Source organism: Nannobrachium achirus (genome assembly GCF_963921795.1).
Source record: "Nannobrachium achirus genome assembly, chromosome: 5".
In the NCBI taxonomy this organism is placed as follows: domain Eukaryota; kingdom Metazoa; phylum Chordata; class Actinopteri; order Myctophiformes; family Myctophidae; genus Nannobrachium; species Nannobrachium achirus.
In genome coordinates this window covers 14,286,252-14,302,593 of record NC_137814.1, presented here as the reverse complement: position 1 = coordinate 14,302,593, position 16,342 = coordinate 14,286,252, and the positions used below count along the sequence as shown (strand labels likewise).

The 16,342-nt window shown below is 42.6% G+C and overlaps 2 protein-coding genes and 1 long non-coding RNA gene across 5 annotated transcripts in view; 1 reads left to right on the top strand and 2 right to left on the bottom strand.

Moving 5' to 3' along the window:
- The window catches only part of lrrc53 (leucine rich repeat containing 53), a 22,974-nt gene extending 18,318 nt beyond the window's left edge, over positions 1-4,656 (bottom strand). For 2 of the 3 annotated variants that reach the window (XM_080725427.1, XM_080725429.1), the window contains exon 1: positions 4,638-4,656. The gene's annotated coding sequence lies outside the window, so the exon portion shown is untranslated. Of the gene's footprint in view, positions 1-2,846; positions 2,934-4,637 lie in introns of those variants that run through there. The other variant, XM_080725428.1, reaches the window with a different exon arrangement.
- LOC308284712 overlaps positions 1-4,747 on the top strand; it is a 12,424-nt gene extending 7,677 nt beyond the window's left edge. The window contains exon 3 of the long non-coding RNA XR_013962039.1: positions 4,613-4,747. This is a non-coding gene — a long non-coding RNA (uncharacterized lncRNA). The remainder of the gene's footprint in view (positions 1-4,612) is intronic.
- Positions 3,751-14,449, bottom strand: cryz (crystallin, zeta (quinone reductase)). The gene is made up of 8 exons (XM_080725432.1): positions 13,640-14,449; positions 12,441-12,593; positions 11,826-11,989; positions 11,695-11,746; positions 10,919-11,068; positions 6,576-6,677; positions 5,577-5,672; positions 3,751-4,795 (listed from the first exon to the last, which is right to left on the bottom strand). Exons 1-8 carry the CDS (start codon positions 13,751-13,753, stop codon positions 4,634-4,636), a joined length of 993 nt encoding a protein of 330 aa, XP_080581558.1. The 5' UTR covers positions 13,754-14,449; the 3' UTR covers positions 3,751-4,633.
- Between the last annotated feature and the right edge of the window lie 1,893 nt (positions 14,450-16,342).

The following is a 16,342-nucleotide window of genomic DNA, read 5'->3' as shown; positions in this document are numbered from 1 at the left end:
GTGTGTGCGTGTGTGTGTGTGTGTGTGTGTGTGTGTGTGTGTGTGTGTGTGTGTGTGTGTGTGTGTGTCTGACACAGACAGTCATCAGACCAGGTGTTGAGAGAATATCTCCCAGAGGATCCTCCTCAATGGCAGTGTGGCTCAACTATCATGTTTCTGCTAATGCTTTAGCCCTAATGGGCTCTCCACTAGTCTGCTGGACTTAAGGCATTTAGAGAGTTACTTTTACATTAAGGAGTTACTAAACGACCGCTATACTACTACTATATTCAGTAGTAATAATTAGGGGTGCCACAATACTGAACCGAACCGAATGGCCCTGTACCGAACCGAACAGCCCATACCGAATGAACAGAATTTCTTTATTTTTTGGGGTGTGGTCACATAAAAACATAATTTTAACTCTTTCTGTACACTTTTTTGGAGAAAGTCTTCCTCCCAGTATAATCATGATAACTGATTATCATGTTTTAGGGGGAAACAAATGATTGCACCCTCACCTTTAAAATTAACTGAACATTTTGGATTCTTTATTTTTTTCATTTTAATTTTTTACTGTAGCGAAACCGTACCGAAACCGTGAGCCAAAAACCGAGATACGAACCGAACCGTGGGCTGACTGAACCGGGGCACCCCTAGTAATAATGTGTGTGCTTACTGTGTTACCAGACTGAAGACATTGTCAGCACCCAGGGGCGTCACACCAAATTCTGGGCCCTGGGCACAAGGATTCACTAGGGCCCCCCCATGAATGTTAACTATTGAAAAATAGCAGATATACAAGCTCACAGCGCGGCACCGAGTGCCGCGCTGCGAGCTTGTAGATCTGCTATTTGAAAATGTGTGCAAGAAACCCATGTTTCCATGTCAGTGGTGCTCAAATTATTATGTGAAGGACCCCCAAAATGATATGAATTTGGCCACAAAATTTGAGTTACAAATGTTCTCTTAAAAAATACATATTCAAAGATTTGCACACATTTTCACGACTTTTATAGCAGATCTACAAGCTCGCAGCGCGGCACTCGGTGCCGCGCTGTGAGCTTGTAGATCTGCTATTTTTCAATAGCTAAAGTTACTAGGGCCCCTCCACCTTGGGCCCTGGTAACTCAGTCCAACTTTCCTACCCCTTGTGACGCCCCTGTCAGCACCGCTAGGAAAACGATGACACTACTACAAGTGGATTAAATTTGATACTCTGGGAATTGCTCTTGTCGTTTTAGTAGACTAAATTTAAAATAACTAGAAGCTGGGCCGCCCGAAGGGTGGCCCAGCGTCTAGTCGGCGACCTGGCCAACTCGGAACAATGTAAATAGGGAATGAATGCCCCGCCCTTTAATGCAAACCCCATTATACCTGTTTTCATAGGACCCGTTTTGACCATCTGTCTGCCTGTGTCCATTTATGCCCATATATGGAGATATCTGTATCTGTCTGTCTGTCTGTCGGCGTCCATTTTATGTCCATATATGGAGATCACTGCAGTTATAGTTCTGGGTCCATTTTATGCCCATATATGGAGATATCTGTCTATCTGCGTCCATTTTATGCCCATATATGGAGTATCTGTCTGTGCCTCCAACTGTGTTGCAGACACAGTGCCGGTTTCCCCTTTAATGCAAACCTCATTATACCTGTTGTCATAGGACCCGTTTTGAACATCTGTTTGCCTGTGTCCATTTATGCCCATATATGGAGATATCTGTATCTGTCTGTCTGCGTCCATTTTATGCCCATATATGGAGATCTTTGACCATCTGTTTGCCTCTGTCCATTTATGTCCATATATGGAGATATCTGTCTGTCTGCAATCCATTTTATGCCCATATATGGGGGCATTAATTTTATGCCCAGATATGGAAAACGCGCGTGCCCGTGGGACGAACGGTTCTCATATGGGGGCATTCATTTTATGCCCATATATGGAGAACGCGCGTGCCCGTGGGACGAACGGTTCTCGAGATACGCGGATTACATACAACATACATACACACTCACAGAGATTTTTTGTTGACTCATGTGGCGTACGTGATGTCAGAGCCTTTTATGAAGTGATGTCACAATGAGTCAGAGCTTTCGCCGATTTCCTCCGGAACAGCCTGATGTCAACAATCAACCCCGCATAAGGAGATTCCAAACGTTTCGCGCCGGTTCGGGAAAACCGCGAGTCGGGTCGGGTCGAGACCCGGCACTGCACTCCGTGCCGCGGCGGGGAACGCGCGTGCCGAATCTGAAGCCGGTGGGACGAACGGTTCTCGAGATACGCGGATTACATACACGCAGACACGCAGAGACTTCTCGCATTTATAGATAGATGGTAAGAGTGCATTATTAAGAGCTCGTTAACCCATTAAGACGTGAGGCCGATTCTACAAATGCCTTCTAAATCCCAACAGTTTTCTGAAAACACCTATGTTCCTATCCTATGTCGCGTCTGTCGGGCAGAAACTCAAAAAGTCCAAAACTGGTACTTTTCAGGATTAAAATAAAAAAAATAGCAGCTCAAGTTCAAAGTGCCGCTTCACGCTGCATTTTTGAGCTTGTAGATGCGGTATGTTGATGTGTGTGTGTGACGCTGTAGTAAGTATGATCAAGTAGGACATTCATTTACGAAAAAGAAAACACAAAAAGTTGGAGAATATATCGTTTCTGCCCGACAGCAAGTGTGGAGTGGACTACATCACATGTATCCAGCATACCATACATGTAACGTTTTGAATTCAAACTCACCACACACATGCACGCACGCACGAACACACACAATTCAAAAAATCCTGACCCACTGCTACATACACTGCTTGCTGCTCTAGAAGATTAATCAACACCGCACACATCACACTGCTCACCTGTTGTAAACACCACAAACATCCACCCATGCAGATGAATTGGTACATCCCCAGTCATCACATATTAATTAATGCATTGGGGTCCATTCATTCTGCAGTGCGCTGAGGGGAGGGGTCCTCAACATTAGGTCCCTGGGATGCATCACATACATGCTGCTGCAGTGGTAGCCTGGTCTGTATTGAAGCATCGTAAAAGTTAAGCGACTGTGTGTGTGTGTGTGTGTGTGTTTGGCTAGGTTATGTTACCTGGGCCCTGTGTGGAGCATGCTCAGTAGGGCTCCGCTGTCACCTGAGAGCCACAGATGTCACTTGTGACTCAGTGTGCTGGTGGGCCTTTTATCTGGATCCTTTTACAAGGAGTCACGCTTTAGTTGTAGGTCACTTTACCCCTGGTTTATCTTAGAGTTCAGTCAAGTTTAACCACTTAAGCCTCATTTCATGCTTTGTCGTAGCTACGATGGTTACCGTTACGGTTTGCATTTTACGTGATGGTTGATTGTCGTGCAATAATTAGGATTAGCGATTTAATTTTATTTAATTCGATTTAATTCGGCATAAAAGCTCCAATATGAATCTTAAAAAATAAATAATATAATAACTTAGATAATGTAATAACTTATATATATATAAATATATGAATAGTGGAATATTTCCAAAATGTTTGAAAATACATTAAAATGTTTCAACATGGAAATGATTATGACAATGATGATGATTATGCGATTATGTCAAAGAATAGCTATTAGGCGATTATGTAATAATTGTGTCAGGCCTAGTGGTGCTGCATGGTGAGCTCACAGCACATCGCAAAGCGTACTTTGCGGTTTAGCAGAGTGGCATTGAATGTACGTTCAAGATTAACACAGAATATAGTCAATATACAGCACATTCACTCATTCAGAAGTCAACAGAAGCTGGCGTTTATTCGTATATATAATTATTTACTCTGAAATGGTTACTGTCCATTTTTTGCAACAATTAAAATTCCATATACAGAAGTTAATCTTGACCTAAATGAATTCATAAATGCCTTAGAAAAGGTATTCATGTTGTTTAAACAATCCTCTTCATTTAGCTCAAACAACTGGAAGTGGCTCAGGACGTAGACCGGCCGTCTTGGAATCCTAATTCCTCCGAGTTCGATTCCCGGCTCCTCCTGGCTGAGCAAGACACTGAACCCCTAACTGCTCTCAATGAGCAGGTTGGTGCCTTGCATGGTTTCGGTGTGTGAATGGGTGAATGTCAAGTACATTGTGAAGCACTTTGAAGGCGCTATATGAATGCAGTTCGTTTACCATTAAAATAAAGACAGCAACAATTGTTTTTCACATTCGAGTAAACAATCGCTGTGAATAATAGCCATATTATTTTTTTAAGTCTACTCATTTTGGTACAAAAGTTGCACAGTGCACACTTTGCAACGTTTTGAGTCAGCATACTAAATCATTCAAATCACTAGATCATATCACTTCAGTATACCCATTAAGCATCCGTGTAATTTTAGATATTTTGTGTTGGCTATTCGAAAACAGCAGAAATACAAGCTCACAGTGTGTCACTTCTTGCTGCGCTGCGAGCTCGTACATCAGCTGTTTTTGAAAAAAGTTGGAAAGGTCTTACTCTAAAGAACTACTGGTTCAGAAGGCATTTGTAGAATCTGCCTCAGGTCCACAGTACCATCATTGGCACACAGAGCCTGGTTCAAACAAGACCTCCATATCTATGCACCATATCTCTGCACCGCATTCTCTCTCTCTCGTTGGCAGCCTCAAGACCTCAAATGAGCCTCACATTGTCAGCACCACCTTCCCAGCAGCCCCGGGACACTGGATGATGTCATGGTGGGCCTGGGCGGCCGCGTCCAGCGAATACTGCCGACCGACGGCCGGACGGAGCCAACCGGCCTCCATCCCTGCATAGAGCACCGCCCCGCACTCCCTCTTCTCTTCCTGATTGGAGGACAGGGAGGGAAGGAGACACATGCAGTCTTGAAATACGCAAGCTGGTGGCAAGAACCACAATTTGTGAAAAAAGCTCTTTCTATATCAATAGATTGGTTATTTTCACTATTTAAAGAAGTGGTGCCATAGTTTTGTACTTTTTCAGTTGTGTATGCGTCTATTGACATTTTTAAGTCACAACTCAAAACGCACCTTTTTTTCTCTGGCTTTTAATAACCCCTAAAATTAGTCTTATCTTTCTTTGTTGCCTTTTGAAGTATCTGCTTGTTTTTAAATGTTTTTCTTATTGTAATGTTTTTCTGCATATTGTATTTTGTATATTTTTAAACTTCTTTTCACCTGTACAGCACTTTGGTCAGCTTAAGGTTGTGTAAAATGTGCTTTATAAATAAAGTTTGATTGATTGATATGGAGTTAACATTACTCTAATAGACCCCAGGTGTGGTTATAACATGCAAATATGTCTTCCATGTGTATTTGTGGTTACTTCCTGAAAGCTAATACAGATATAATGACATCATAACATCTTCCCGCCCCTTTTCATCATCCAACAACATCTGTGGGTGTGGTTAACTTCTGCTTGGTCACCACCCGCCCGTCAACCAGGCATACTTAATGAACAGGTGGGTGTGACCACCATCACTAAAGTGTATTCACTAAAGTAAGTTCACGGTTGCAGCCTTAAGCAACTGACTCACTGCGGTCTTGAAAATGAATAACATGAATGTATTTGAAAAGGAAGTATCAAGGATAGATGCAGGCTACTCACCGGTGTAGCATAGAACAGAGCCACGCCCACGATGGTGCTCTCTTTAATCATGGTGTCTCTTGGGTTGATCTCTATAGGACCTCTACTGCCAACCACCTATGGAACAAGCACAATACATCACATTAAAGGAGTAGTTCACCCCCAAAATGACTTTTTTTCTATTGATTACTCATGCCATGGAGAGTAGAGTTCAATAATATTTTTTGGTTTTTGTCACATTCCTCAAGACAAAAATTTGATTCGAGTAAATTTACCCCCAATGATTCTGGATGGGGACCCGTTTCGAAACGGGTCCCCATCCGGAACGAATGGGGGTAAATTTATTGTTATCACATTTTTGTGTTAGGAATGCGACAAAAAACTAAAAATATTATTGAACTCTAGTCTCCATGGCATGAGTAATCAATAGAAAAAAAGTCAAACGGACCCTGATGAAGGCCACTAGTGGCCGAAACGCGTCGGTCGTGTTTTTTATCTTTGCTGCCATGAATTAAATAAAAGTTGTTTGCTATTCTTATACTGAACAGAGTTGCCTTGGACCTCTTCTTCGTTCCCCACCTTACCCCATCACTGTTTTTTAATACCATGGAATGGAACTAGAATTTTTGTTGTCCTAAGATACACTTACCCTCTCCAAAGAGCACCTGTCTACAGTTTTTTATTGTTACATTCACGGATCCACGCAGCGCTTCTTCTACTTTTATCTAAAAAAAGTCATTTTGGGGGTGAACTACTCCTTTAACCATCTCTATAGGAGGATTCAAGTGGTTCAAGGAAACAATACAGACTGAGACAGATGCATAAAAATGGGGATAGTCCCTGACAGACAGACAGACAGACAGACAGACAGACAGACAGACAGACAGACAGGCAGTCAGGCAGGTAAACTGAATTTCCCCCTTGGGATAATAAAGGTATCTATCTATCTAAACAGACAGACAGGAAGAGGGAGGGACAAGCAGACAAGTAGACAAACAGGAGGAGTTATTTCTTACTGACCGTAACTCGTCCTCCGTAGGCCAACAGCTGCAGGTCGTTGCTGAGGTTGACATTTGATAACATCTCTACTATCACATCTACGCCACTGCCACCAGTAGCTTCCTACAGTACAAGCACGCACGCACACACACACACAAAAAAAGAAGAAAAAATTATATAAATCGCCTTTATCCAAGGCGCTTTACAGATATTGTGCATTACATTCACCCATTCACACACACATTCATACACCGATGGTGGAGGAAACCATGAAAGGCACCAACCTGCTCATTGGGAGCAGTTAGGTATAGAGGTTTTAAGTGGTACTGAATTTGCAGCTCAACAAATGTTCCTCCGTCATTCCAGTAGTGTATGACAGAGGGCATTTTCACGATAAATTTTAATCTCTGCAATACTATTATTGTGAAAGATTTTTGTCTCCACCAGCCGAAGGCAGGGGGAGAGTATGTTTAGCCCCTGTCCGTCCGTCCGTCCGTCCGTCCGTGCGTCCGTCCGTGCGTCCGTCCGTCCTCCGAGTTTGTTACCAGCTAATCTCCGGCGCCATTGGCCCGGTCGCTGCCAAAATGAGAACACACACTCCCTGGATGCCAATTCAGAACCTCTGCCCCACATTTTTCAAATGGCCCTGTTCTAGCGCCTCCATGAGGCCGATGTTTGCAAAACACATTTATGTACACTACTCCTACAGATTTTGGCCAAAAATCACGCAAATCGGTAGACAGCATCTCTACAGTCATGTGATCGACAAGGATCTGTCTGATTGTCCATATTCCATCCTGATTGGCTGATATTGGCTTTCAAAGTTTGTAAGGTTGGTCCATTTTGGACAAAATGCCTCAAATCACAAATGCAGAGTGCAATTGACCAGTCGCTATGCCCCTCCTAAACCTGTGCTTGCCCAATGCCACGTTAGCGACAGGTTACTAAGGCGGGTGCCTTGGCAAGCTGCCATGGCGGCGTGCAGAGGAGGAGAAGCCAGCTGTCAAAATCCCATGTTAAACCTGCCACAAACACACGTCCAGGAAGAAAACAATAGCCTATACTAAAGTCAGATTAACATACAGTACACAAGTATTACCAGTTATATTTTCTCATGAAGTGCTCCTAAATTATTCCCGTGGGTTTGTGTAGGTCAGTGCAATCCGTTCTGTTTTTGTTTCAGTGTTTGTTTGACACGGAGCGAGTGGGTGGGACGTTCGCGAACGAATCGAGTCTTTTGAACGGCTCTTTGAAATGAACGACAGTGATGTTAATAGGTTTTTAATGTAATGAGTCCCCAGGACCCACGAAGGGTCTTTCGGATGAGTCCCAGGGATATTTTATGGGTCCCACAAAAATTCAACGCGTCATGTCATTTTTGACAAAGTGCAGCATTTAACTTGAATTGGTTATTATATGGTTATGTTCATGTTACGTAGAAATGTGTCTGAAAGAAATGAACCACAATTCCAAATCTTACAATTTTAATACTTCCAAATAGTCATGTGACGGTTTGATTTTTTTTATACCGAACCGGTAATATCGGATGTTGACCACTTGGGGGCGCAGATAGAAGCTTTTACCGAGTCTTCATAATCAACAGCCACCTGTTATTTTATATACATCGATAATATATGGATCTTCTCAGTGAGATGATGTCTCCTGTTTGTACTGTTACTGCTTCTATGGAATGGCGTGCTTGTGTTTGCTCTGCTGTACAGAGAACCAGTGGACTGGGTCAAAAACAGTGGATTGGGTTGCTTGTAGATCGGCTACTTTTGTTTTGAACGGTTGATCCTAGAGGGACGTGCCACCCCTCTATGGATGCGGGAGGGCAAGGCACAGGCGGCCGCGGTGGTACGCTGCCCCGGCGGACCACCAAATGGACGGCGCTGCCACGAAAACGCTATAATCAATCAAACAGTTAGGCAGCCTAGGCTACATACATAGACTGTCTCAGATAGCATACATGCTAGGCTAGCTTGCTTCCTCCGTGTTGTAGTTGAGCCAATAAAGGTTATTTGACCATGTTCACCACGACGTTAATCGTCGCTATTGTTGTAAAGACGCAATGAAGACCTGTGTGGCTTCTAACACGTTGTCCAATGTCCACCACATCTATAAACAATAGCGCGTGTACTGTATATCCAGTTGTTATTGAATGAAGGGGAAAGGAGGCGGGTCGCTGTCTGAGCAGTGAGCTGCAGTGTAGAGACGTGACGTCACGTTTCTGCGCCGTGCTACACGTTCTGTGGGGGAACCCTTTTCGGTGTATCACCTAACACGCTGTGCCACTATGGTCAGAGAGCGGCCCGGTGCTACGCTAAAACTCAGGCACCCATTGAATTCTGTGACCAAGCGCAGTCGCACAAAATGGCGTCGTGGATTCAAAACACACACAGTCTTAGTTCTATCGTCTGTTTTAAGACTTTCTACGCGGATTTCATTTGTGTTAACGTAGGGTCAAGTAGCATGCCTTCACCCATGAACAATGGTGGCGTCTGTGGACTTTTTAAAATATTATTTTTTTCGCGACGTGGTAAATTATTTTAACGTGGACACCAATGGTCCATGGAGGCGATGCGTCCGTGGGACCCCAGAACAATGACGTGAATGCGTCTCTAGGCAACGTGAATGCGTCAGAGACGCGGGACGCGCACGTATTGACGTCACTGGAACGATATGATTCAGTTCACAGTAGGGAGCCGTTCCTTTCTAATGAACAGTGGTGGGAAAAGTACTCAATTTCTTTACTTAGGTAAACATATCAATACTGCAATCAAGTTTGGAATGTTATTAATGTACTTGAGTAAAAGTAAAATAGTATTGGTATCAAAATGTACTTAAAGTACCAATATTAGAACGTACTCATTATGCAGAATGTCCTGTTTCACAGGTTTTCCAATGAGTAAAATGTAGAAAAATCATTTGCAAATAGCCGATCTACAAGCTCACAATGCATCACAACGTGACACATTGTGAGCTTGTAGAGCGTGTAAATTTACAAAGTAACCAGTAACTAAAATGAGCCAGTCTTTTGAACGGCTCTTTGAAAGGAACGGATCTCAGAGATCCGGCTCACTTCAAAGAACCATAAATCCCATCTCTATCTAGCAGCCAGACTCGGTACACCGATGCGCGCCGCCATGGCAGCTTGCCAAGTCAGCTGCGTTAGTAACCTGTTGCTAACTTGGCATTGGACAAGGACGGCTTTAGGAGGGGCATAGCGACTGGTCAATTAACATGAAATCGCACACACACGTTCCCACTAGGCCGAGGAAGAAATGCCACTTCAAATTTTTAAATCAGCCTCATGGTGGCGCTATAACAGGCCGATTCATGGTTTTACCTATAACTCCACCGATCAGTTTCAAACTTTGTAAGCACACTCCCTGGATGCCAATTCAGAACCTCTGCCCCACATTTTTCACATGGGCCTCTTCTAGCGCCTCCATTAGGCCGATGTTTGCAAAACACATTTATGTACACTACTCCTACAGATTTTGGCCAAAGATCACGCAAATCGGTAGACAGTATCTCTACAGTCATGTGATCGTCATGGATCTGTCTGATTGTCCATATTCCATCCTGATTGGCTGAGATTGGCTTTCAAAGTTTGTAAGATTGGTCCGTTTTGGACAAAATGCCTCAAATCACAAACGCAGAGTGCAATTAACATGAAATCGCGCCGAGGAAGAAATGCCACTTCAAATTGTTGAAAACAGCCTCATGGTGGCGCTATAACAGGCCAATTCGTGGTTTTACCTATAACTCCACCGATCAGTTTCAAACTTTGTAAGCGCACTCCCTATAGGCCAAGGAAAAACCCTTTCCTTGTATTTTTCACATCAGCCTGTTATAGCGCCACCAGGAGGCCGACTTATGTAAGACACATTTTTGGATATTACTCCTTCAGATTTAACCCAAAATTAACACAAATCAGTACACAGTATCTCTACAGTCATATGATCAAGACGGATCTGTCCGTATTAAATTTTCCATCCTGATTGGCTAAGATTGGCCTCCAAACTTTGCAGGATTGATCCGTTTCAAACAAAATGCCTCAAATCAAACACAGCGTGCAATTGTAATGAAATTGTGCACACACATTCGCAAAAGGCCAAGGAAGAAATTACACTACACAATGTTCAAATCAGCCTCATGGTGACATGAAAGGTATAAGATTGGTGATGCCACCCTTTTTACATTGGCCTATTATAGCACCACCAGGACTTGTGGCCTGGTGGAGACCTGTGCTCGGAAGAGCACCTCTTCTAGTTTGTTTTGTTTTTGTTTTATCACGATAAAACATAATACCGATTATCATCACATCCCTACAATAGTTTTACTCTCTGGATAAATACCATGATGTTTTGGGTGTAGCCCTGTTCTCTGTGATTAAAGGCCAGGTGAGCTCCGTTGTTCAGCACCAGTTCCATCCCCTCTGGAGTCCCTGCTGTCCCCAACACCCTGAGGCCCAATGCCCGGGACAACTGGCACGCTGCTACACCAACCTGCACACAAGAGGGAGAGGAAGACAATAGATTTCAACACCTGATTCCTGGTGTAAAAGAATTGCTCTACTGCAAGCTACCCACTGAGCAATAGTCGGATATTACACCACTAGTTATTTTTTAGCCGTCATTTCAACCAGCTAGATTCCGGTTATATTCACACCGAAAATATACTTTGCAATTTATTCCATAATTCAATAACTATTTATTAAAAAAACAACAGTAATGTGCATAGCTGATCTCCTAATATTGGACTAACATAATTATAATATTTTTAACATTATTAAGTATAGTTTAGATCTAGCCGAGATTTAGCCGACTAATTATAGTCGGCGTATCTACGTTTATATTTACACTGAATTTTGAAAATTGAAGTTAATCCATATTTCAATACATATTTATCCGACTAATAGTGGTCTAGTGTAAATATAGTCGACTACATTTTTTTCAAATCTAGACCTTTACAACACTGATTTTCAACGCGTGGTGTAGAAGATAAAAACACCACTAATAGGCAACTAATAAACCTCAAAATGCTCAGTGGGTAACTACACAACGCGTTGTACTCTTCGTCCAAAGCAAAGCTGGTGATGAGGTAGAAGTGAAAGAGAAACAGCTGGTCTCACCCCTCCACTAGCTCCGTGAATGAGAACTGTCTCTCCGGCTTTGGCATGAGCTCTGCAACACAGAACATACATAGTTGTATTTCTTTTTTCTCAAATGTAAACAGATTCAAGTGTTCTCTTGCTTGTCTTACTTGTGAACCAGCGCTCGGTATGCCGTGAAGTACGGTATTCCAATAGCAGCTCCCTGGGTGAAGTCTAAAGCTTCAGGCAGTCTGTGGACAGAGTCGTCTGTGGCCACAGTGTACTCTGCATAGCCTCCTGACTCTGTGGCTGTGGTGAATACTCTGTCACCAGCCTGGAACACAAAACTCACATGATCAGAACTTAACCTGCTGGCCCAAGCCTAATCCTAACCCTAACATTAACCCACAATCACACCAAAGCCTAACTTCAAAAGCTGTATCTTTAACACTAAAACTAAGCCACCCTAAATGCACAATTCTAACCTGAATTGTGCTACGAGAAAACATCCCCATAAGATAATTGTATTACTGGTATTAGTACGTTTGTAGGGATTATTGGTCCCCATAATGAATTATGAAACTACAATTCCTTTCAATGACACGACAAACAGTGCCATCTAGGCCTACAACAGCCTTCTGTAGGCCCCAAAACCTAAAGCTGCCGGGCATTCCAGTCACACTCATTTTATGTCTGTGTCTCATTGGGTCCAGGTTAGGCCTAACTGGAGCAACAATAACATCATATAAAATCATAGCTTTACAGACACAACATTATAGAGCCACCTTTACGGCAGTGACTCCCTGTCCCACCGCCTCCACCACCCCAGACACATCGGTGCCTGGGGTGTACGGCAGGCTGGGCTTGCGGGAGTAGGTCCCAGCACGGATGTAGGTCTCCACGGGGTTGACTCCACAAGCATGGACACGGATTAACACCTACAACATGAGAGAACGCACGCACGCACGCACACACACACACACACACACACACACACACACACACACACACACACACACACACACACACACACACACACACACACACACACACACACACACACACACACACACACACACACACACACACACACACACACACACAGTAAAATCACAGTGTTGATGTCACAGTGTTGAGGTAATTTTGGCTTTCAAGAAGGGTCTGTAGGACACAGTATGATTATATTATTACATAAGAACTTGTTGATTTATGAAATGAGAGACTGCAGTTTTGCATTTCAGACCAACTTATTGCCTGTGTGTGTGTGTGTGTGTGTGTGTGTCGCTGTTAAAAATGTAAGAAGACACAATGAACACGCAACATTTAACTTTTATACCCCATGGTCAAATCCGGCGACCGTTCCGGGGTCGGAATTCCTAAATGTAACCTCAGTAAAACTATGTCTAAACCTAACCTTATTCCTAAACGTAACCACAGTAAATGTGTGTGTGTGTGTGTGTGTGTGTGTGTGTGTGTGTGTGTGTGTGTGTGTGTGTTAGACCTTATCCCTAAACCTAACCTAAGTGAAACAATGCCTAAACCTAACCTTATCCCTAAAAAATGCAACCTAAGTAAAACAATGCCTAAACCTAACCTTATTGCTACACTTAAAGGAGTAGTTCACCGCCAAAATGACTTTTTTTTCTATTGATTACTCACGCTATGGAGACCTGAGTTCAATGATATTTTTAGTTTTTTGTCATATTCCTAAGACAATAATTTGATTACAATAAATGTACCCCCATTGATTCCGGATGGCATCCGGAATCAATGGTGGTAAATTTACAGTTTTCCTTTTTTTGTCTTATTAGAAGTGCGACAAAAAACTAAAAATATTATTGAACTCAAGTCTCCATGGCATGAGTATCAATAGAAAAAAAATCATTTTGGGGGTGAACTACTCCTTTAACCTCAGTAAAAATATGCCTGAACCTAACCTTATTCCTCAACGAGAGTTCAGGAAGTGTTCCGGTTACCCTCTCACCTCCCTCAGGCCGGGGTTTGGTACCGGGACGTCCGAACACAACTTGAGGACAGACGGAGCTCCAAACTCACTGACTCGGATGGCTCTCATCAGCCTGCAGCCGGTCGCCATCATGTCTGTGGAACATGAAGCACACAGACACAACCTCCTGGACTTTGGACATTCTGCTGCTCGACTAGTTAAACAGTGTGCCGGACAGTGGTGGAAAAAGTACTCACAATGGGCCTCATTCACCAATAAGTTCTTAACTTTCTTCTTAACCTGTTCTTAAATTTCTTCCTAAGTGAATTCCTAAGTGAAGTTGAGTCCGATTCATGAAACGTTCTTAGGAAGGCAAAATTGTTCTTAACTATGTTCTTTTCATGATGAATGCCAATCCTCGTAACGTGAAGGGATGTGCCAGCTAATACTAATTATCATAGGTAGACGCCCCACATATCCTAATTTGCATCCCTATTACCATAGGGAGCCACCCACAAATCCCCATATAAGGCACGACTTCATGACACTCTCTGCAGTCACACCTGTGTTTGATTGCTGTACACAGAAATCACAAGAAATCACTCACACAAAGTTGAGAGAATTAAGTCAAGATTCCCTAAAGTGTAAAGATGGTGGAACACTAGACTCCAAACATTAAAAAGATATATATATCAATACTTCTGTGGAGGTACTTCTGAAGTGAACAGCTAATTATTTGTATTTAATGGATGAATGTATTTTATTATTTCACTATAGACATCAAGGTAAATTTGCTGAAATTAGAATGTTATCCATATTTCATGTTTGGAAATCGCATTATTAGTAGATATAAAACATTGTATTACTGAAAGCTGGTGGGTGGGTATAGAGAGGCTTTAAGTTAGCAGCTGCTTGGTATGTAATGGGGTGAAGTAGGGTAGGGGTGTGGTTGGGATATGGTGCAAGGGGGGCTTTCAGGTAGGAAGGGGACAGGAAAATGGGCGTGTGGCAGCTGTTGGGATATGGGGGTGAGGGTGTAGGGAGTTGGGTTATGGGGGGCGGGGGGGGTGAAGGGTTTTGGGGGGGGGGGGGGCATTTTGGGTTGGGATGCAATTTCAGACCTGTTGAAAACTAGTCTAAAGCAGTGGTTCTAAACATTTTCATGTCAAGGACCACCACATTCTGCAGACCCCCACCTGAAAATATTTTCTGCCTGGGAAGATTTTTCAAGATTTATCATAGTGTTTAAAAAATATCCGATCTACAAGCTCAAAATGGGCTGTAATGGTAATGCCTTGTGAGCTTGTAGATCGGCTATTTTCAAACAAAGTTTAAAACTGGGTTAAAATGGTAAAACTCTTCCTCGTTTTACAGTGGACCCCCTGGAACTTGCTAAAGGATCCCTGGGGGTCCCCAAACCACACTTTGAGAACCACTGCTCTAAAGATATGATACAAATATTTTGGTGATTTAAATCATATTATTATACAACTGTAGAATTGAAGAAACTTAAAGAATAAATTATTTTTGCACAACATGTCACACTTAAGAACTAAAAGGCTGCCCTAAGAGTGCTCTACAGTATGCGTAGATTTCTTCTTAACATAAGAACAAATCACAGCTAAGAAAACATTGGTGTATGCCAAATCTTCTTAAAAAACTTCTTAAAAGGGTCTAAGAAGAAATTTCTTCGTAAGAACGTTCGTAAGTAGGTTGGTGAATCGGGCCCATTGTTCATTTTACTTGAGTAAAAGTGCAAAGGTATTGGCATCAAAATGTTCTTAAAAGGGTACTCATTATGCAGAATGTCCCACTTCAAGTTTACAAATGTATACAAATCTTTTGAAAATAGCAGGCCGAAATGTATATAGGGCTGTGTGGTTAATGTATGTTTTGTAATAATATTCAAAATCAAAATCTACAAAATATCGTAACTAAAGTTTTCAAATAGTTGAAATAGTGGAGTAGGCTAAAAGTACAATATTTGCCTCTGAGGTGTAGTGGAGTAGAAGTAAAAGCATTGGAACCTGAGACATAGACCTACTGTAGGAGCTACTACCTTGAAACACATATGAACCTACTGTAGGAGCTACTACCTTGAAACACATATGAAAAACTGATATGTGTCCCAAAAATAGACTGCATGCAAAATCCTGAAAGATTCCTGAGCACTATTTGTTTCCAAAACTTTTGACTTAGCTCTGTTTACACAATGCTTTTAAGTTTTGTTATGTTTTTGACACTTGCTTTATAGCAATGTACTCATTTTCTCACGCCAATAAAGCTGCCTTGAAATTCTGACTTGGATTTAATTCAAATTGAGTGAGTAGTTGAGTTGTAACCTCGGTCTCCACATATCACCAGGCAGGCAAGCATTAGTAAAGCATGGTTTCCATTTAGTGTACAGCGCTCAGATCCGGTCTAGAGCACAACTGAATCCTGACAATTTTCACGCACACACACACACACACACACACACACACACACACACACACACACACACACACACACACACACACACACACACACACACACACACACACACACACACACACACACACACACACACACACACACACACACACACACACACACACACACACACACACACACACACACACACACACACACACACACACACACACACACGTATGCAGACATAGAGTTTCCGTATCCGTCCCAAACCGGATCTGCAGAGTGAACGGTCACCAAATCCAGACTAGTCTAAAGTCAAGCTGTCAG